This window comes from Atractosteus spatula, chromosome 2 (genome assembly GCF_055471065.1).
Source record: "Atractosteus spatula isolate fAtrSpa1 chromosome 2, fAtrSpa1.hap1, whole genome shotgun sequence".
NCBI lineage: Eukaryota > Metazoa > Chordata > Actinopteri > Semionotiformes > Lepisosteidae > Atractosteus > Atractosteus spatula.
This window is the reverse complement of record NC_142707.1, coordinates 30,408,081-30,429,660: the sequence shown is the minus strand read 5'-3', so window position 1 is coordinate 30,429,660 and position 21,580 is coordinate 30,408,081. Positions and strand designations below refer to the sequence as shown.

Here is a 21,580-nt window from a genome sequence, read left to right as displayed (position 1 = left end):
GTCTTAGTGTGTGACTTTCTTTAGCAAAAGTTCTGCAAAGTTACTGTGCAAGCCAGAAGGAATAGCAGAGTAAATCTAATGATTTCCCAATTAAGGGGGCAGTTAGAAATGTATTTTGGCTGCTCTGCCCACCGAGGGTGATCGTGCTTTAAATTTGCTGTGTAGTAGAAATAAGACTTAAAATTGCTCTGTTATGATAAGTCTCATTTGAATCTGCAACACAGTTGTAGCTTTTCTTAGTAAGCTCTGTGTTGGCCTCCTCTTCAGTGAACAAAACAAAGGGATTTTTATAGTATTGAGAAATCTTAAAATAAGTTCATCACTCCCTGACCTCACTATTAAAACTTAAGACTAATTCCTCCGTATTACAATGCTAATGACTGAAAAGTGAAGAAAGTGGTGAAGAGTAGCTTTTCCAAGATCTGAAGTATTTTGCCTTCCAATTGGAGAATTCTCCCTTAAAATCTAGAGGTCCTTGACCAAGCCAGCAAAAAACTCTTCAAATTACATTTTAGCACAAAATTTCCAAGTGGATGACACTTGATTCAATAGATTAGAGGTATAGTATACGATGAATCCTTTTCTTCCCCTTCTCTTTTGACCTTGAAGTGAATTGTTCAGAACAAAAATGTCTATCACATTAGCATCTAATTATGATGGAATCATCCTCCATCTCTCAGGGAATTCTATACAAGTCAAGCTTGATGAGGCTGTTTTTGCTTCATGACCTATAATTTAATGTAATGTAATTTAGTACAAGTGACTAATCTGATATTGAAGATGACGACTGATTTTTATATATACATGTATATGAGTGTATGAAAATTTGAAAAGGAGCTAAACTTGAAATCATCAAAAATACAAGCATATGATGTCCCATTTTGTTTAATCCCCAGTGATGTGTCCATTATTTTAAAGTAGCAGTTGATTAAAAATCTTCAAAACTGGATGATTCCACGGTTGAAATGCTTATTGTTGACAAAAACTGCAAAGAAACGAAAAATGTAAAATACAGAACAACAATCGTCAATCTTAATAAACCTGTGAAGCCGATAATGTTGGATATTCTATTTGTTTCCATCACAAGCTCAAATACTTTTCTACTTTTTGTGGCAACTCATTTGTTTGTTTTTTAGTTTAACCCCCATATACAGTAGCTGTACAGTTTTTATATTCTTTACAAAAATGGCATTAACCAAGCAATTTCATAAATGTTTAGCTGTGTGATTAAAGTTGTAAACATTTTTTCATATTTATTTAAAATTGTTGGCAAAAAAGAATGAATTTCTAGCATTCTCTTTGTTGGCTATATGTACACCCTTGAAGAAACAGCAGTTGTTTTGAGGAAAATTGTTGTGCAGTTTCCTATTTAGATACAATTGTGTGGATTAAATATTTTCTCTTTAACAATGCATGTGGTTTTTAGGACCTTAGTACCCATGTTTAAATTCAGGGCGTTTTGTTGGGTTGAATACTTTGCCTGACTAGGTTTCCATAGAAACGCTCAGGACGATTGATGCCAATTTGCATTCAAGTTAATCCAGTGTTTTCTCTTGGGAATTGCCATATTGTTTGTGCAATAAAACATCAAAATGCAATCCATGCCTTTTAAAGTTATTAAAAGGAAATTCCACTTTTTCACTTTCTCCTTTCACCCCGAGAACTAAATTAAAAGCATAATAGATCTCTGTCAGATAATGAATGAGCTCATAAATTTTTCCTCTTTTCAGATGTGCAGGATTGCTACTGTAAAGAGGAATTACAGCACAGAATGTTTCTGGACTTGTGACTGTAATACATGACAGTCTGTATGCTCCTGTAGCATCACTTAGTACAGCTCTTATCTTCTATATTCTGATATTCCTCCAGTGGAAAGGAAGCTTCCATTGATTATGCAGTTTCCCCACAATTGGAAAGTGTTTGCTCGATTTGTTTTAAAGTGGCAGCGACATGTCATTAAAATGAGTTTAAATCTTAAGTATAATAATCATAAATGCACCTTTTTTGAATTCACACAATTCGAATTCATGCTGACTTTGAGCATTTTCTACTATACAGTACAACACCAGTTTAAGAACCTTCTTAACCGATTTCATAATCTTAAAATCAAATATCTCAAATTGGTTTCTCTAGTATGTGTGTAAAAATCTTTAAGTAAATATATTAAGTGTTTGTTGTATTGGACCTTTTTCATTAAATGCTAATGAGGTAGGACAGGAGTGAATTTACAAAGCAAGATCTTGTGGAGACCTTTATTCACTACGTGTGGTAATGAGGACTCGGTCTTTTTGCAAACATCCTAATATACTGGGTTGATAGGACAATTGTTGGCCTAGTTGAGGTTACGGCAACTCATGACTGATGCCTTAAGTATTCCATGTCTCCATTTCTCAAGATGTACTCAGTAAAATCAAACACCATCTCATTAATTTTAGTTTACAAGCTAGAAGTCTTACCTAGTTTAAACACGGTGTTGGTGATTCCTTACAATTAAAATGCTTCCATGTAAATATTGAAAAATGTTTAACTTTATTTCAGATGTGTATTTTCCATTTACTATTTTGATACGGGTGTGTGAAGGGACAGCCGTGTAATCTGGATCATTTTTTGCACTTCTGTATTTGCAAGGACTTCCCATTCACTCTTATTCTGCTTTTCTTTACTGTTTTGTAATTATCGGGGGTGAAAATAGCCCCAAACAAGCAGCATTGGGCCTTTAAGATGCTAAAGATGCTGCTACTTAACAAAGCTTTGCCTTGTGAGGTCCCATTTTTGTTTTTTTCCCCGGACATTGTGGTCTGTAATACTGCACATTTGTATTGTACTGGTTCTTTCTCATTCTAAGAAAATAGACATGAAACCTCATGTCATTTGGTTTATAAAAGTAATTTATATTATGGTGATTGTACCAAAATCTGTCAGAAGTCCCCTCATTAATTAGTAATACATGTTAAGACTTTTGACTGCTGTGTACAGATTGTGCAAACAATGTTTTCTCTTTGTATAGGAAGAAGAAATGCCAGAAGTTGAAATAGACATAGATGACCTTCTGGATGAACCCAGTGAAGATGAACGGGCCACTAAATTACAAGTGAGTTTAAAAGCAGAGCACACATCTAGACTCTGTCAAGTCAGTTGTACTGTAAATAAGTCGGTATGGGCCATTGTAATGACTGTTACAAAAAAAAAATTCTGAATGGCAAAATACCCTGCAATGAATAATTCTGGAAGTTAAGTAATTGAAATTGTGAGGGAAGCCACAGTAGTTCTATACTGAGGAGGTACATAATGATGAGATGTTTTCAGGCTGATAAATGTGTATCGCACTCTTTCTAGGTTCTTTTTGGTCTCGAGTAAAGAAATTAAATTAAAATTATATGCTTATCATTATCGTTCAGAGGCAATACAACCATTACATTGTTACAACATTTCAGGTCCTATAAAAAATGGGAACCTCACCTGTCAAACCCTTTCAGATTCCTCCAGTTCAATTTGTGGTTCATACATGGAGAGAAGCTTGGGGTCAGAGTGAAGGGTCAGCCATTTATACAGCACCCCTGCAGCAGTTGGGTTTAAGGGCCTTGCTCAGGGGCCCAACGGAGTAGGATTCCTCTGCCGGCCACAGGATTTGAACCAGCAACCTTCCAGCCACAGGCACAGATCCTTAGCCACCGCACTGATGTTTTGTGCTGCATGCATTCAGTTTACATGGAGCAAGTTTTCCTTTTATACTGTTATTTTTTTAATCTCTTGAAATGACTTGCATTCCAGAATGTATATACCTTGAATTTAGCCATCAAAGAACTAAATGCTTTGACTTTTTACAAGAACATTCAAATCACTTGGCCTTCAGAAGGAGCGTTTTTATGACATTTTTTGAAAATAAACAGCATAAAGTAACTTGTCATTCTTGCAGGCCAAATGAAACATAGTGCTCTTGTCAGAGGTTTTCTCAGTCAATACAGTACAGTTAATCTTAGCAGTGATAGTGAAGGTCATCCGTCAGTGATGCTGACACTTGAGAGTATTAAATTATGCTTATCATTGGTTAATTCCCCAATTTCTGAATTGCTGTTTCTGGCCTATGTCTAGACCCTGGAGTATGCACTTAATTTCTGGAGCTGGACTGTTAGTCCCTAGACGTGTCCCCACCTTTGTTTGCCGCTAAATGATTCCTTGTAAAAGTCTAAATGTATTGATATTGAGAAATTGCAATACCTTTTGGCTCTTTCTGTAACAACTTTAAACATGCATCAGTGTTTTTAATAACTAACAGACGCAATGTAAAAATACTGATGCATGTTACAGTTGTAATTTGAGATGCGAATCAATAATTTAGAGTAAGGTTAAAATTAAAACAGAAATGTCACATTCTCCCTCCAGTTTGTTTTGCAAAGACCTTATTGAAGTCAACAACTGCATGCCCTTTGGGGAAAAAAAACAACCCAAGCACCAGTACTTCCGAGCTTGTGTTCTATTTGTTCTTTGGCACAGTTGGTATCCAACCCGACGGCAATCGTTTAAAAGATGGAAAAATATTTGTTTACAAAAATGCAAACCCATTCTGTTGTGTACAAATATCAACAAAAATGTATCGAAGCCCTGCCTTTTTCCAGCACCAAAAAAAAATGGAACTCGTCCTGTTACAGAGGCCCTAAATACTATATTGGGCCTATAAATACTATTAATAATTTATAGTATTTATTCACTGTCAATACTATATAGGGAAAAGGGGGAACCTATTTATCAGTGAAATAAGTCCTCGCATGATGGTGTTGCTTTTTGGCCTTTTGTACAGGATATGATTTACTTTCTCTTTTATAGTGACTGGTAGCATAGGATACCCAAGTCAAATCTACTTGAAAGCTGACTTGATTACTTCGACAAGAATGTGAAAAGGTCATTTATTAATGAAGTAAAATGTGCTTGTCTGTCTGGATATTCGACCATTGTTAGTGCTCAGGTGGTATTGGACAGCACAACACATGTTCAAGGAATGCCAGTTACTTTCAAGAGTTGGGTACTGTGAGGTGTAATTTAAACATTTTAATATCTCTAATACAACACTTGGTAAAATACGTGTGAGAGCCTAGATTCTACTTTCTAAAATATCTCTCCATGTCAGATCCTAAAAGCGTCCATAATTGATAAATTCAGGTTTTTACTATTGTACCTTCTTTATACTGAAGCACTGGAAAGCTGGCCCATAAAGGATCTTGGGTGGAGCGGTGGCTCTGTGGCTAAGAATCAGTGCCTGTGACTGGAAGGTTTCCGGTTCAAATCCTGCAGTCGGCAGAGGAATTGTACTCCATTGGGCCCCTGAGCAAGGCCCTTAACCCCAACTGCTCCAGGGGCGCTGTACAATGGCTGACCCTGCACTCTGATCCCAAGTTTCTCTCCCTGTCTGTGTGTCTGTGTCTCATGGAGAGCAAGCTGGGGTATGCGAAAAGACAAATTCCTAATGCAAGAAATTGTATAGGGCTAAAAAAGCAACATTATCATTATTATTAAAAAAAAAAAAAAACTGGTCCCACTCCTATAATGACCTGAACTTTCAGAGTTGGATTGTTCTCCTAGACCAGCCATTCACCGCTTGGGTTGCAATTTGATTAGTACTGTATATAAAGACACATCTTTTCCCATCAGTCCTTTCCCCGTAGGAAGTGCTGAGGTTCATTCATTTTGGCTTACTGTACCGGCTGTCCTCTGTCTGCATTAACCTGCATTATCAGTATGCAGAGTGGTCATGCAATAATCTGTTTTAATACTCGTGTGATGTATAATAGCAGGTACACATCTGCAACACTGGTAAACAGTAGTGGGGGGCGAAAAATCCTCCATAAACTTTGTGATGATGATACAAGAGATGTTCATACCCATGGTGGTGATAAAATACTGCAAAATATTTCAGTGTCCAATAGAGGCTTATGCACTCCCTTGGGTTTCCTTTTTGTCCTTTTATCCCAGGCTCCTCTCAGCTCTTCACGACTATGTGGTGTTTCAACCACCAGCATGACTTTCTTCTCTAAAGTCATTGTCTTCTTGGTTTTCTTTCTATGCCAATGGTTTTCATTCCTGGACCTGGGGACCCCTATACCTGCTAGTTATTGTTGCAGTTCTTTACTTAAATCCTTAACTGAACCAAGTTAATTTTGTAAATCTAACATTAGTTATAAAGAACCATAAAATTAAAGGACAATCTTCTTTGTATTTGTAAACCCAAACCTATTTATTTAATAAAGTCCACAACTGGAACACAAACCTGCAGATATGTTGGTCCCCAAACTGCATATACAGTATAAAAAAAGCTAACTCTGACACTTGAAAAATGATTGAAATATTCCAGTTTTGTGTTTTGGTTGTCTTTTAATCACGAGCTGTGGTAGCTCAGAAGGCAAGGGCATCTAGCTCCTGACTGGAAGGTCCTGGGTTCAATCCCAGGTAGGGGCAAGTGATGTAGCTTGCTCTAATTCCTTCCAGATGGCTCCCAGGTCCATCAGCTTGCTTTCCAAATAAGTACTGGGGGGTTGATCTTTCTGGAGGTAATAGGCTGGCCGGAGCGTGATGCTGACCACATCCCCTCCAGTGTTGGATGGGTGAGGAAAAATGGTGGCCCTTGCCCCCCCATTCCCCCATGGGCATTATGGCCTGAAAATGGACCTACCTACCATCTTTTAATTGCACACTACTTTTCAAAAACATCATGTTCTTGGTTTTAAAAGTGCACACTTTCTCTAACCTCTGGTCAAACTGACTTAGCTTTTTGAACTTTGAAGTGAATGCTGATGGGGTGTCTTATTGAAAATGGAATTATTGCTCTGATGTGCAGCCAAACCTTGTACACCTTATAGGAAGGGCATTTTACTGCTTGCTTTCTTGTGGTGTGCTTTTGAATGTGAAACAAACTCCTTATTCTGTTATGTGGAATGTAGACGGTTGACTCAACCAAGTAAAGGCTTAATCATATATGTATCTGTCCTGTTAGACCTGTTGCTCTGAATGTTTCAACCTTGTGCAATGGAAATATTTTAAAAATAACTCTGGTGAAAGAGTACATTTGTCCTCAAGGAAAAATATGTTTTGGGAATTCACATTCAACTAAGTCATCATGTTAAAACCCGAACACCTTTGTCACAAGTCATGATCACTTTGGGAAAAACTCATTTTGTTTTCTTTGTTTCTTTTAAGGAATCGCTGATAGACTGTTATAAACCCACAGAAGTAAGTATTTTTTTAAATCTCTTGTCTAAGTTTTGCAAATTGACAAAGGAATGTAATAATCTGAAAATGCATATTAAGCACAGAAATGCATGTTTTTCTACACCAAAATCCACCTGCCTGTGCTGAGTTGAGATTGGACTATTGGAAATGCACTGAACTTGAGGGTTATCACATTCACTTAGACGAGTACAGTATTTATCTCTCTAATTTCCTTATTTTAATGCTTCTCAGTACCCAAGTCTATTATGATAAGCATAAAAAAAATAATGGAAGTGGATGATAGCTGTTATAAGACATAGAGTCTGCGTTTTCACATTGATTTTATTTTTAGAATTGCCTTTTAATAACCATAACTTTTGTAACTTTTAGTGTCAAGATGTCATTCCAAGTATCTTTTTAGTTATTGTAGAATAAGATGAGTTTACATTACATTTGAAATCAAATACCATTATCATTGACTTGTCAGTGAGACCAGGCATAGTGAGATGGGCATTTCAGCACCTGATCATTTGTCTTTAGTGCTTTAAAACTGTATTGTGTGAGTCATCCTATTCTTTTTTTTTTTAAAGTTAATTCTTTTACATTTAATAACCTGTTTGGTATTATGGGTGGAAGGTTCTGCCCTTTGTCAACTCAGAACAAAGTTATGACAAAGCTATGTTCTCTTTTAAAGAAGATGGAATGTGTTTACTACAAATCCTATCAGTTTATTGAATCATTAAAGCAGCAAGTGGTGGTATATATGAGTTATTGCTTTCTTGGGAAATTGTCCAAGACCCATTTTATAGAAGTAATTGGAATATTTAATAGATGATTCCTTTAGTTTGGTTTTTGGTTAAATCAGTAACCAATCCATTCCAATCAGCACTATATTATGTATAGGTATACAAGGGTTTTACTAAAGAATTGTTAACCCGATTGCTTTCATGTAGTGTCATTTTCATAAATGAAGTTTATATAATGAAATGAACTGCCACAGTATTGCATAATTTTATTAAAGATCTGCACATATGGCCTTCAGCTTTCATTTAGTACTAAATAAATGTGTTTAAATTGATTTGCTCTGTTATTATTTTGCACTGTGATAACAGCAAATTAGCTTTGTAGATTTTGTTACATAGCTTTTATCTTGGGTGTTCTGTATTGTCAAAAATAAGGGGTGGTGTGTGAAATGAGAGATTCAGTCCGTAAGGCAAAGATACACCCATGCAGGTGGTCTAATTTGACCTAAAACGCATTTAATTTAAAGCAAACGGTTTGCCTTTGATTTGATTTTGTTTTTTTTCCCTTCCTTGTCTGTCTGAGGGTTTCTGAAGGGGTGGGGACAGAAGGAGTTTGTCTAGTCAATCGGACACCTTTTGTGCAACACTTTTAGTGGTTTTCTCTTGCCAGATGCGGCACATTTTATTCAGGTCACTCACTAGCATTGAATCCATGAAAGAAGTAGTCTGTCTGGTCTGAAGTGAAAGTCTTTAGAATGGGAAGCTGCCTGATCACACATCTCATGCTTCAGTCAGCCACCATTCTTGTCACATGAATATCTGCAGCAAACAGCTCAACTATAACTATCTCCTCAATGACCACTTTTCTGTGGAACTGTGTGCCATGAGGGAAAGGCTTTTAAATGTCACTTTAGTACATTTATTTTAAGGGAATGTGTTGTACTGTGGTTTTGTTTAGAGTTTTTATACATAAAGGACCATTCATGGGAAAGGCTAAAGTTATTTGTTTTAATGAAGTATTATGGTTTTAATTGTTCTGGAAAGTGTTAAATTCACTTCTGCTGCACCAGATGAAACCGTAGTAGACCTAACTGCTGCTTTGTTGACATTTTGTGATGCTGTGAAATACTCTAAAGGTCTGAGTGCTATAGGAATCTTTTATTCATTTAATGTATAAATGTTTATTATAGGCAGTCTTCATCTTTGTTAATTAATTTGTAGATAAGGATTGTTGTAAAGGTGTTGACTAAATTATTTTGTTTGCCTTTAGTGGTATTGCATTATCCTGATGTTCTGCATTGAGTTTAGAGCAGCTTGAGATACATTTGAATAATTAAGATGTACTGTATAGCCTTATTTATTCAGCAGTCTAACTCTGAGAAGTGAATCTGTATGTTACAAACTCACAGTAATGCAACTGTAATATGTGTGTTTTGTGTCTTGGCTAGATACAGTAGCTTTGAAGTTGAACATTAAGTTTTCACGATGTTACTGTTTAGCCCTTCTAGTCTGTATCGTTTCGGATACCTAATTGGTTTAAGGACTTCATGTTGCTGTTTTATTGAAAGACGAGATGCAGTCCAATTTGACAACATTGGTTGATTTCTTGTTCCCAACTCCTACAGCCCTTTATTTTTCAGAAGTGCCTCTTGTTATAATTGCACTTCTTCTCCATGCATGTCCCCAATCGGTTTTTCACTGAGTCTGATGGAGTTCATTTGGTTAATTTTGGCAGTTCCACTGATGACCTGATACTTGAATCAAGTCCCCTAATAGTCTTCTCGGTTTGAGACTAAAAGGTTTTTTTAGTCTGTCGGAGTAATATGTTTCCTGGTTGTACTTTTCTAGACGGACTCTAGAAATGTATTTTGCACCGTATTGTAAGTGAGGTGTTCCATAGTGCATTGTACAGTTTTGACTTGAATCCTACACTTATCCATATACTGTATATGTTAAACCTTGTTTTTGCTTTACATTGCTTCCCCACAGTGAGTAGAAGACAAGTATGATGGATTAGCACAGACTCAACTCATAAGCACTCTTAAAGCTCATTTGTATTATTAGATCTCAAAAACAAAACTAGAAGTGTCTGCATATAACACTGTGAATGGATGTGACACAAGTAGCGTATCTTGGACAAATATTCTTGAATTCAGAGTTTTGGACTTCCCTTTGCAGCTGCCATGGTGTATAGCATCTGAACACTTTTAGTTAGCTAACTATACCAGAATCTAGATCAATGGTGTGATTTAGAGAGAACAGAGGTTCTAATACAGAACCCTAGGATCCTCCACTAATAATCCCAATTTGAGCATGCAGCCCCAATGAATTTTCTATCCATTTCAACAGTTTTTATGAAAAAAATCTGCACTTCCTTGAATGCCTACCACCTGCAATTTTAGAATTCCTCACAAAAGATTAAAATTGTATACATTTTATTTTCCAAATTTAAGTGGTAATGTACTATATACTGTACTCTGCTTGTATACACTACTGCTGCTGGGTTTTTAAAAGAGCAAACCATCTGTTCTAGGGTCTTGCTTAAGTATGGCTCAATCTTTTCCCCAAGTAAAACAATTTTAAGTGTATGAAATGCAGTGTACTGGCTGTTTCAATGTTAGTTTTTATCCATGCATTTCGTAAGTATTGCTAGTCTTACAAATGAACTTTGTATTTTATTTGGATTAAGAAATAAGGGGAAGCCTCACTGTCAAAGGAGGTTGACTGCTTTTACTTTACATAGGTCATGGAAGCTTGAAGGAGTATTTGAGATAAATGTTCCTCTTCTGGCTCTTTTTCTTTAGAAGGTTCAGAGGTTGGCAAAAAGACCCTAACTCATAAAATTAATTCTGTTACATATGCAATATAATATTTAAATTAAACTGAATATAAAAGTATGACTCAAGTCACTTTAACACTTGCAGGAGTTTTTGCATAAAAAACTAATAATTGCTTATAGCACTCAAAGAGCTTTACAGGTAATGGGGACTCCCCTCCACCACCACCAATGTGCAGCCCCACCTGGATGGTGCGATGGCAGCTATAGTGCGCCATAACGCTCACCACACATCGGCTATCAGTAGGGAGGAGAACAGAGTGATAAAGCCAATTCATAGATGGGGATTATTAGGAGGCCATGATTGGTAAAGTCCAATGGGAAATTTGGCCAGGATGCCGGGGTTACACCCCTACTCTTTTCGGGGAAACACCCTGAATTTAAGGACCTCGGTTTTACGTCTCGTATGAGGGATGGCGCCTTTTTACAGTATAGTGTCCCCATTGCTTTACTGGGGCATTAGGACCCACACACAACACAGGGTGTGCACCCCTGCTGGCCCCACTAACACCTTTTCCAGCAGCAACCTTAGTTTAACCCAGAAGGTCTCCCATCCAGTTACTGACCAGGCTCACACCTGCTTAACTTCAAAGGGCTGCCAGTTGTGAGTTGCAGGGTGACAAAATCTTAAGCTGTCTTTATTTTTCTTTGTACAAAATTCTTAACATTCTAGACACTGTTTCCATCTGATGCATAACAGAAGTGAAACTGTCAAACTCTCACTGACATGTCCAATAAATCCACTTTGTCCGTTAGGCTTTTCTCCTTGTCTTTTCACCAGTTCACTCCTTGTCTCTTGTCATGATGATATGGACATTGTAGCTGAGCTAAGGCCTCAAACTGAGGGCTTTTAGAATGGCCCCTTCTCCATAGTGGTTCCAGCCCTGTAGGTTTTTTTTCTGAAGTAGTACTCTTACATGTTTGAGATGAATACTGAGAATCTCATGAGTGAGGCACTGAATTTTTTGTCATTGGCTGGATGATGCAAACAAATCCGATTAAGGTCAAGATTAGGCTTTATTAAATGGATGTAAAATGTAAGTAAAACTTATCTCAAACAAGTCGGGTACAGTATATCCATGAATCTGATTGTGATTTTTAAATATACCAATTACAAAACGGTTTAATGGGGGAAAACAAAAAATAAATTGGCATCTGTTTTTCAAATTGGCCATGGGTTATTTCCACAGCACAGTTATAAGATGTTAACCGTGCAAAAAAAACAAAACAAATTCTGTTCTCAAAAGATCTGTACCAAGGAAGAGGTTGAGCAGGAATCCTGCATTAGCTGGAATGTTGATCACTTGCTAGTCACTGTGGAGACTTGGGAAGAAATGATTAAACACAGAGCAATGATGAGGAATTCACTGCACCACTGGGCTCCATGAACTCCACATGCAGTGAACAGGAATCAGTTGAGGCTTGTCTAACAGGACACTTTTCTGTAACTATAACAGATGGGCACTTAAAGCAGGATATGGTATGAAAGGGCTATTCTAAGCCACCTAGGACATCATCCAGGTAGATGCTGCACATTGGTGGTGATGGAGGGGAGTCCGCATTACCTGTACAGCGGTTTGAGTGTAGTGTCCAGAAAAGCACTATATAAGTGTAAGCAATTGTTTATTATTATTACTCAAGACAAATATGGTGTTTCAGCTCAGGGGCTGAATCTCAAATGAAAAGGTAGGCTACTTGTATTTTATTATGATGGTGGTAGTGTGAGGTCAGGGGAAAGCAGAAGAGTTGTTGCACAATATCCCAGTGCCACGATTGCATTGGCACAAAACACTGTAAATGAGGGAACTCAAGAAAGGATGCAGTTGCAATCAAGAGAGGTATGCAGACATGCCAGTAAACACGCCGCAGTTAAGCAAATAATTGGCAATTACACATTGATTAATGCATCGCCTTCGTTCATATCTTCAAGTGAAGACACAATTCCCATTTCTCTTTGTTCTGTAATTGTTTTGCTTCAAGTACAGTATGTGTTTTTGGAAGAATTTGGCTCTGCTTAAACTGGATACTTAATAGTCTTCATGCAGAACTACAGTACCACTGAAGGTTTTCTACAAAAATACACCAAAAACAAGTAATTGAATTTTGCTTTTGTCATCTTGGTGTTTTTTCAGGATAATGATAATGCACAGCAGTCTTGTCTCCATCCTGTCATAACCAATCTAAAACAAAAGTTGAACATGCATATTGCTTTTGTATGGGAGGGTCTTCTTAGTTACAAACCGTCAATGAGTGATTAGTGTAAAAGTGGTACCTGTATGTTAATTGGCTGATTTTTGTTTCATCACACTTAACATTTAGGATTTTGTACTTCAGAAGTACATATGCTGAAATCTTAATTTCTCTACATTTGTTCAGCATTTAAGTAACTGCGCATTTCATGTTGGTGTCATAAGCAAGTACTTGGTACTGTATTTTAAAATACAGAAACTCATGCCAGGAGTATGCTTCAGATTAGTGTTCCGATTCTTTGAACTTAAAATAATTTACTAGGCAACAGACATTGGAACATCATGTTCCTGAATTATGCACTTTCATTGTCAATCTTAAATTACTTCTCCAGTGGGTATTGTCCTCGAATATTAAATGTTAATTTTCAATTTCTTAGGAATCATTTGGGGAAAAAGGAAATATAGCACTTCTGCTAATAATAATGATAGGACAAAGGAACATTTTATAGCTATAAACTCCGTTTTATGTTAAAACGGGGAAAAAAATAAAGCCATCAATTGAAATCACAGTCAGTGTCGCTCTTGCTAGAGGTGCTGCAAGGTCACTGTGTGGGGGGGCTCACTTCTGAAGGAGTCTGAGGGCAGATTAGAGAACAGTAATCCTCAAAGGACATAGCTGCTAAGAGTCTGCATCTGTGTCAGAGCTTCATTACCTGCGGACATGCATTGCAGTTGAAATTTATAAAGTAGGTCATGGACTCAAGGTACTCATAATGTCCTGCTACGCCTTTTGTTTCGAGTGGTTTTATCATTGTGCTTGTCTTCAGTGATTTGGCAGCTGATCTGAAAGTGACTATTTTAATGAGGCCTGTGAGTTGACAGGCCATCCTCCTGACCCCTAGCTCCACTGTTTGCTTAGAGGTGCCTGAGAGTGCTGCCGTTGTTTTCTTAGTAAGATAAGTTTTAAAGATCACCAGAACATTGTTGGAAAGGGGAGTCAAAAAAACAGGCACTCTATAAAAAGGAAGACAGTTTTGCTAACTAGTGTTCATTTTTGAAAAGGCAATATACTGTAGCTATTGACTGAGCACATACTGTACTGTATACAGACACTGTTGTCCTGTACTATGTGCAGTACATGAATTGCTTTCTGGCATAGATGTTTGCATGTAATCAACAAAGCACTTTTATTCCTTTTTCCTGTATGTAGAATGGTGCTTTTAAACTTAATCTGATCATAATTAGTCCCTGCACCAGATTAATATTCTTTTATTTCCTATATATTGTATAGCAAAGACCACGCTTCAGATAGAAGCCTTTTTTTTCCGGTTAAGGGCTTTTCTCAAGGGTGCAATAGGTGGGACATTGCAACATTGCTATTTGATTGGATTTTTGTTGCCTAGCACTGCTGCTTTTATTCTATCAAGCCATTAATTTCCTGCAAAGGGTGATTTCGGGACTAGCACTGGATTTGGTTTCGTCTTTGTGGATCTAGTTTGTTGTAATTTCCATTGGCTTTTTTATTGAAAGTGCTTTTATAGTTTTTTTTTTGTTCCTATAATTACCTTCTGCATGATTAAAGTTGGTGCTCATTTTTGAAACTGCAATGTGGCTATATACAGAGACTGAATTTCAGGCATGTACAATGAAACTTACCAAACCCAAAATACTGTATATACAGTACAGTATCCCAGTAAGACAAAAGGGCAGGAAATAGACTCCTGATCTGTGGATTGTGAGTTCCCTACTCGGGTAGGGACACTGTCGCTAACATTGACCAAAATAAACAGATTTCTTCAGTAAAAACCCAGTTTTGCATCTGTCCAGTAGGTACCAATATTTTTTTGAAATTGTGGAAGTTGCATTGAATACAAGAATCTGAAAAAATGACAAAAGGGACTAGCGATCTGGTGATGTGTGGATGCACAGGTGGACTGTCCAGCTTAGTGTAGTGCCGTTTTTCCCCACAGAATACACTGGTTTCATGTCCACCTCTGAAGTATGTAAACATTAGTGAATGAAATGCCACGACTGCTCTTAATCAAAATGAAACTGACGATGAAGTAATCTGTATGATTTGGGATTACTTTTTCTCTGGGGTGCTTGAACAATTCAGGGGTTGCACATTTTTTTTTTTCCCCCCCTTAATGAATTCACTTGGATGATAAGATGCCTAAAAACCATAGGGAAAGGTTATTTCTTTTCATTCTGGAACTTTTTTTGTGCAAATTGTCTCTTTGACCCAAGTCAGTCAGTCAGTCAGGGTTATGCATCTCTCATCTAGAACAGATCAATTTACTGTACAAAGGACAGTTACCTGATACCTAAGCAGACTTTGCAGTTTTGCGAAGAAAAATCTGAAAAGATTTAAATTCAATTCATGAGTAGGTATACACATGGCAAATTTAAATGCAAATAAGTCCTAAATACAAGTAAAAAAAAACTAAACTATATAAGAAATGCAGAGCTTTGAAGTTAATCATGGGGGGGAAAAAACATTGGGTGTATCATTTTCATCGATACGATGTGAAAGAGCAATACAATTTTAGATTACATCTTTAAAAGCCGAGATGTTAAATTTAAAATTGTGCAATGCAAAAAATAAGACTGCATTTTGAATATTGCATCCAGTGTTATGATGCAAAGCAAAAATGTTCCTGTAGTTTTGGAATGTATCGAAATAAGAGCAACTAAATCATACTCTGGTGCACCAAAAATTTCAGTTTAAATATTAAAAATGATCAAAGACTCTGACAAAGTCGAATCGCGGGACTTCTTCAGAACCAACAATGAAACGCAGAGGAAGTGGGCACTATAGGACAGTACATTTAAAATGGAGAACAGAGCCTCCTCTATACACAAAGGGTTGTAGGAGTTTGGTTTGTGATCATGCAGGCACTGTAAGATGCAGGAGAAATGGAGAGTTTAATCAGTTTCTCACTGGGTCTTTACAGCCCAGCTCTCTGCCCCGTGCTGCAGAACCGATATAACCATGCTGTTGTATAGATGCATCTTGAGCTTTGTTGATACATGTACTGTACTGGTAACAAAGGAATGGCAGGCTGACAGGAAGGGCAACTACTCAAGTTTTTCTGCCACACATTTCATTTGCTGTAAAAATGCAGGGTGGGGCTGTGGTGCATGTGGAACCTGTTGCCAGCACCCCCATCTGTGCAAGATGTCCTTGGGGTTTCTAAAATTAGCTACAGCAGGTGATGAGGTGGATATGTGCTTTCATTTTGTATTGCTTTTTCTTTCATTTAAAACTTGCGTTGTAGAAAATCTCTCTCTCATACTGACGCAGGGTAAGGAAGAGCAAAGTTAGGGGGATTAACTGTAAGGACTACATTTCTGGTTGCTAACGTCTGAAGACTGAATTTTGAGAAATCCATTTATGACATTAAGAGAGATGATGGTGTAAAATAATTTGATGAATCACTGCACATAATAATAATATGGAGACCAATATAAGGATCAGTTATATTGACACTCTCATGATAGGTTTTTGTTCTGTGATCAAAGCTCCCATCTTAAATGCATTCAGGCCAGATGAGCATCGGAGGAGACATTTTTATGTAATACCTGTTGGTTCAGATACACCCAAGTTTGCAGCAAGGTATAATGATGCATTTCTTCAGCTTTTTTTTCCTTCCCTTTTTAGTACTGTCACATGCATTCTTTTCCCCAATAATAGCTACCAACAGTAATTAGCAGAAGTTTACCAACGCATTTTTTAAAATTGTTCTCATATATACAATGCTTCTTGTGTCTTGCAGGAGTTCATCAAAGAGCTGTTGTCACGGATAAGAGGGATGAGAAAGCTAAGTGCTCCTCAAAAAAAGGGTCTATAATAGTGGCCTGACAATGATCAACAATGCATCAGCCATAAGCGAGAATCAAAAACGCAAAATGGACTCTTCATTAAGATCCTCAAATGCCTTTTTTGGTTTTGGGGAGCTATTTGTACAAGAAAATGCTATCTAAAGGACATTTTTAATTTAACTGTGGTGTTTTTGAGATTTATGATTTAGGTTTTGCCAGGAAGTCAAGTCTAGAGCCCATTTGCTTCCCATATCTGTCTTTTTAAGTTTGGAAAAACTGAAACAACAGTGATCAGTATTGCAGTTATAATGCAGTTCGTTTGTGGATTATGGGAGAGAGGATTTGGTACAATTATTTGCTCGATTATTATAAAAACACTTCCACTGTGATCTGTACAGGCAATGTTAAGAGGCTTCTTCCCTATTAATTTTAACAGTAGCACACTTTTTTTTAAAACAAAAACATTGGCTAATATACTGCTAATCATAAGGATTGAAAGCATTTGAGTTATAGAATCCTTGCAGAAGTTGAGTTTCCCCATTTTGGTCTTTTCAGAGGAGTTTAATTCTTTGCATCATTAATCTTTGCTCTAGATTTGTTTTATTTTGGAAACTACCTAGTTAATCTTTTGATGGTTAACGCAAGCACAAGATTTTCAAACACCTCCTATCAGCAAGTGTGTGAAGTTTAAAAATCCACAGAATTGTACAAGCCTTACCTTTACATTTCATACAAGGGTGTTCAAGATGTACTGCCAGATATGGCAAAATTAAGGCATCTCAGGCCCCTTTTTCAATAATACCAGTAAATATTCATGTCTGGCAGTATAACAGAGTAATTTGTGGAGAAAAGCATGTACATTTATGGAGAATATATCAGACGACTAATAACCGTTGCACATTCAAACTCGTGGTTTGAAACCATGTGCAGTGTGTTTTAACAACAGGCTGAACAGTTATGCTGTATAACTGTTCAGCCTGTTGTCATGAGGTGTGTTACAACAGGGATTATAGGTGTTGGAATTGCAAGCACAGGCCAATGGATATTCCTTATTTGTGGCCATTGAAACATTTTCTAAACAATTGTCTATGGTATGCTGCCAAAGATGATGCAGGACAAATTAATTATTAAATAAATTAACGGAACTTTCAATTTTGGAAAACATTTACAGATAAACAAAATAAAACTAAGTGAACCCAAGATTGCTACCATTTTTTTCTGGAACCCTGGACGTGTTTTCATTCATACTTATTTCTTCCATTTTAAGAAATTTTAAATTTGACATCCTTAGTTTTATTTCTTCCTGGAGCAGGATGTTATAAAGCAGATTTTTTTTTATTATTCCTCAGACAGAATGCCTTTCTAGGATAAAACAAATGGTGCTGATTTAGTTTATTTTCTTAATACAGTTTTTATTTTCTTTTATTAGACTGTTTTAGAGCTTCAAGGGCTCTAAAATATTGTCTTGACAGTATTTAAATAAAACTTCCATATTGTTCAGGAAAGTTTGTAATCTGGAAGACGTCGGTTCTAATGGGGCAGACGATGGCAATTTTATTTTTGAAGGATTTCCACACTGCTGACATTTTGGATAAAATGTATGGCATTTTGAATTTGCATGTATTCTTAAGTACAGTAAATTGAAAAAAGGATGTTTAACCTGGTTATCTTTTATACCTTGAGTGAATTGAACAGATTTCTACAGGGGGAAATGTTTTTGAAAGTTTGTTCTGTGCATCTGCAAGCTTTGGTTTTATTTTTTAATGTATGATATTTAAGAGTTTGTTTGCTGACAATAAAGGCAGAAGAACAAACAAAACAGTTTTCAATATTAAGTTTTCTCAAATACCTTAAAAGCTTTTGGGATAAATGGGTACTAAGGTCTTTAGGTTGGATGGTAGTGTTTTCACAACAAATGGGTATTTTAAAGAAAAAAAAGAGAAACTCCAATCTTCACAATTTAATGCAGTTCCTCATTTGGTTATATTATCTCCAGAAGAGAACCTCTAGGTTCAGTGAAGTACAGCATGTCTGAACAAAGGTATACAGTCATTCTAAAATATGGGTCTGTACTTGTCTCTTTCGGGGTTTCTTCATCTCTTCTGTGTTCTAACTCTACTGAAAAGACCACTTTGTTGTGGATGAGTTACTAAATGTCCATGGCACCAGTCCTATTAGCTGTTGATCTTATCTTTGTCATCACTTAGGTACTGGTGACTAAAGTTCTTGGACCTACTTTTCAAACAGTCAATGATCAACCTTCAGCGCGTTAATAATCTATGTCCTCGTTTTAGAGACCAACCACAAAAGATATTTTGTATTCTTTTATCATCCAATTCTGGTAAAAAAAAATTGATGGCTGGCTTTAAGTGTTGGGGAAACTTCTCAATCTTCTGGTGTGCTCCAGGAATCGAATGGACAGAGGTAGAACACCTTGGAAGTGTAGGGAAGCACTAAGTAGTCTAGTGCAAGGCAGAAGTCAAAATGCCATTTAAGTGGTTTAAGCATCATGTCTTTCAATGAACTGATGTGTCCATGTTAGTACCTGTATCACAGAGCTTTTGATGCAGTTAGATTTAGCAGAGTGAATTTTTGTATCATGCCTTCACCACCATTGAACTTGGATAAAATAATCATGGAACATTCTCCATACTTAATGGACATTCCATTTTCATTTGGATGTCCTCAGCAGTCCCCTTAACAGCTACTTGTCTGGGACTGAGAAGGAAAAGTGAGTCAAGTGCAATTTGTGTCCTGTGAGGTGATGTTTATTGTTAAAATTGATTTAATGTTAATGAGACCAGATTATAGTCACCAAAGTTTTGCTTCTCGTGGCTGTAAAGCTAAAAATACAAAAGAATTTTGAGGTGAGTGCATAATAAACCCGGGTGGATGATTGAATGTTTCCTTTTGAGCTCACAAAGAGAAGATCTTTTATTTAGTTTTTGTATATTTTGGTAAAATATATGGTTGTGTATTTTGTAGTATGTTTGCATGATTCCTAATCCATTTTCAGCAGCCTTCAATCAAGCTTTCCATTTTTTTTTTTCCACAGTGGACTGTCTTGGCCAATGAATCAAATAACTACAGTATAATTAAGATCATAAATACAATTGCGCATCTACTGCGTATGGTGGTTTTCATCCCAAAGGACTTTCCACTGTATATATAAGTGACCCACTTCACCCATCACTAAGGAGCAGCACCCATCTGCATGACATGTGGCAGACCCATTATACAGCAGATCAGGCCGAATGAGAAAGTATTTGATCTGTGGAATTAAGGGAGGACAGATTGTGTTGGAGGCTTATAGAGGGGAATTTAGCCAGGGTGCTCAGGTGACTACATCTGCTCTTATAAGCTATACCAAAGGAGTTCAACATCTCTTTCAAGGAGGGTACCTCCTACAGCACAGTCTCTGGTGGTCATATTATAGCATTGGTTTGAGAATTTTGCTTCAGAGGCCAGCCTTGCTTACTTTTGAGACCTGAAGATCTCACGTTAGAAGGTGGTAATACTGTTGTTAAATGTGTTGGCAGTTGATTTTTGCCTTCATAAGCACAAAAAAAGTGGCTTGAGGTTAGAATTGGGCTTTCCAAGTTTTAAAGAATATTCATGTGGGAAAATTGATACCGTTTTGCTTTTTGGTTAATAGTATTAGGATGTGTATAAAAGAGAAATCAACACGGAACACCCACAGGTAATATCCACTGACCTTTTAAATGACCAGATTTTAACATGTTTTGATAACCCATCATTTTCAATTTAGATACTTTTAAAAAAAAATGCGACATAAAAATAGACCACTCAAATGGCCCAAAGCACTTGATGTGTATAACATCAAAGCTGATTTTCAGCATGTTTAGTCACATGTTCCCCTTCATATGCCCAGTCAACCAGTGCTTAATCTGACCTCTCCTGTGTACGTTTGTGTTCTGACAAATTTAGAACAAAAACGCAGCTGTCTACTCATTTTTTTTATTCTGATGTGAACTGCTAGAAGTCCTACTCCTAGTCTTGTTTAAAAAAAAAAAAAGCCTGAGCTGTAGATCATCTGGCAATGAACAGTCAGCGTTCACATCTACCAGTCTGTACTGCACATCAGCACACTTAGGGTGTTGATTTCTTTGGAGAATTCCTTTGGTCTCTTGCAGAATCTGTTATTTTGTTAAATTGTTTTGGTTTGAGAAACCGAGGTATGACAATGTTTTTTTGCAAATTTGTACAGTTATGTCCACAGGATAATTGAGTGATACAATAATAGTACTACTGAATGTTTAGTGTTTATAGCCAAAGGAGACATGCACCTTCACAAATAAAACATGTTTTCCTCAAGTCATTTCCCAGTCATTATTTAATTTGAACAATTCAGGATAATGTTGGTATCCATTTCAAAAGGGGAAAAGAGTAAAACTGATATTCCAAGTCCCACTATAGTTGTTCTGCATCTTTTTCTCTAATTTTGTACATTTGTGTTCTCATTGTGGCTTATCAGTTGAAATTCACAGAGAAGGAGGAACTGATATGACACCCATTATGGAAAGTCAGATTGGCTTAGCTCATGTGCTCCAGTAACCCCTGGAATACAACATTAATATTCACGACTGGACAAATACTTAGCAGATGCTGGATGTAGACAAGTGCAGGGTGTTGTAAACAAGGAGCAAAAACAATCTGTAACAAAATGGGAAAAGAACATGTTAGCATGTAATTTCCTTTTTTTGCAGGGGGAAGCAATAAAAAGGGGCAAACAAGATATCAGCATTTGTAATTAAAGATATTTTAATTTG

The 21,580-nt window shown here is 36.9% G+C and overlaps 1 protein-coding gene across 1 annotated transcript in view; it reads left to right on the top strand.

Annotated features, from left to right (window-relative positions):
- Positions 1-18,609, top strand: part of ppp1r14c (protein phosphatase 1, regulatory (inhibitor) subunit 14C) — a 36,285-nt gene extending 17,676 nt beyond the window's left edge. Inside the window, exons 2-4 of the mRNA XM_088909148.1 lie at positions 3,008-3,091; positions 7,189-7,221; positions 16,745-18,609. Coding sequence (XP_088765274.1) covers positions 3,008-3,091; positions 7,189-7,221; positions 16,745-16,819 — 192 coding nt within the window. The 3' untranslated portion in view covers positions 16,820-18,609. The remainder of the gene's footprint in view (positions 1-3,007; positions 3,092-7,188; positions 7,222-16,744) is intronic.
- The last annotated feature ends 2,971 nt before the right edge of the window (positions 18,610-21,580 follow it).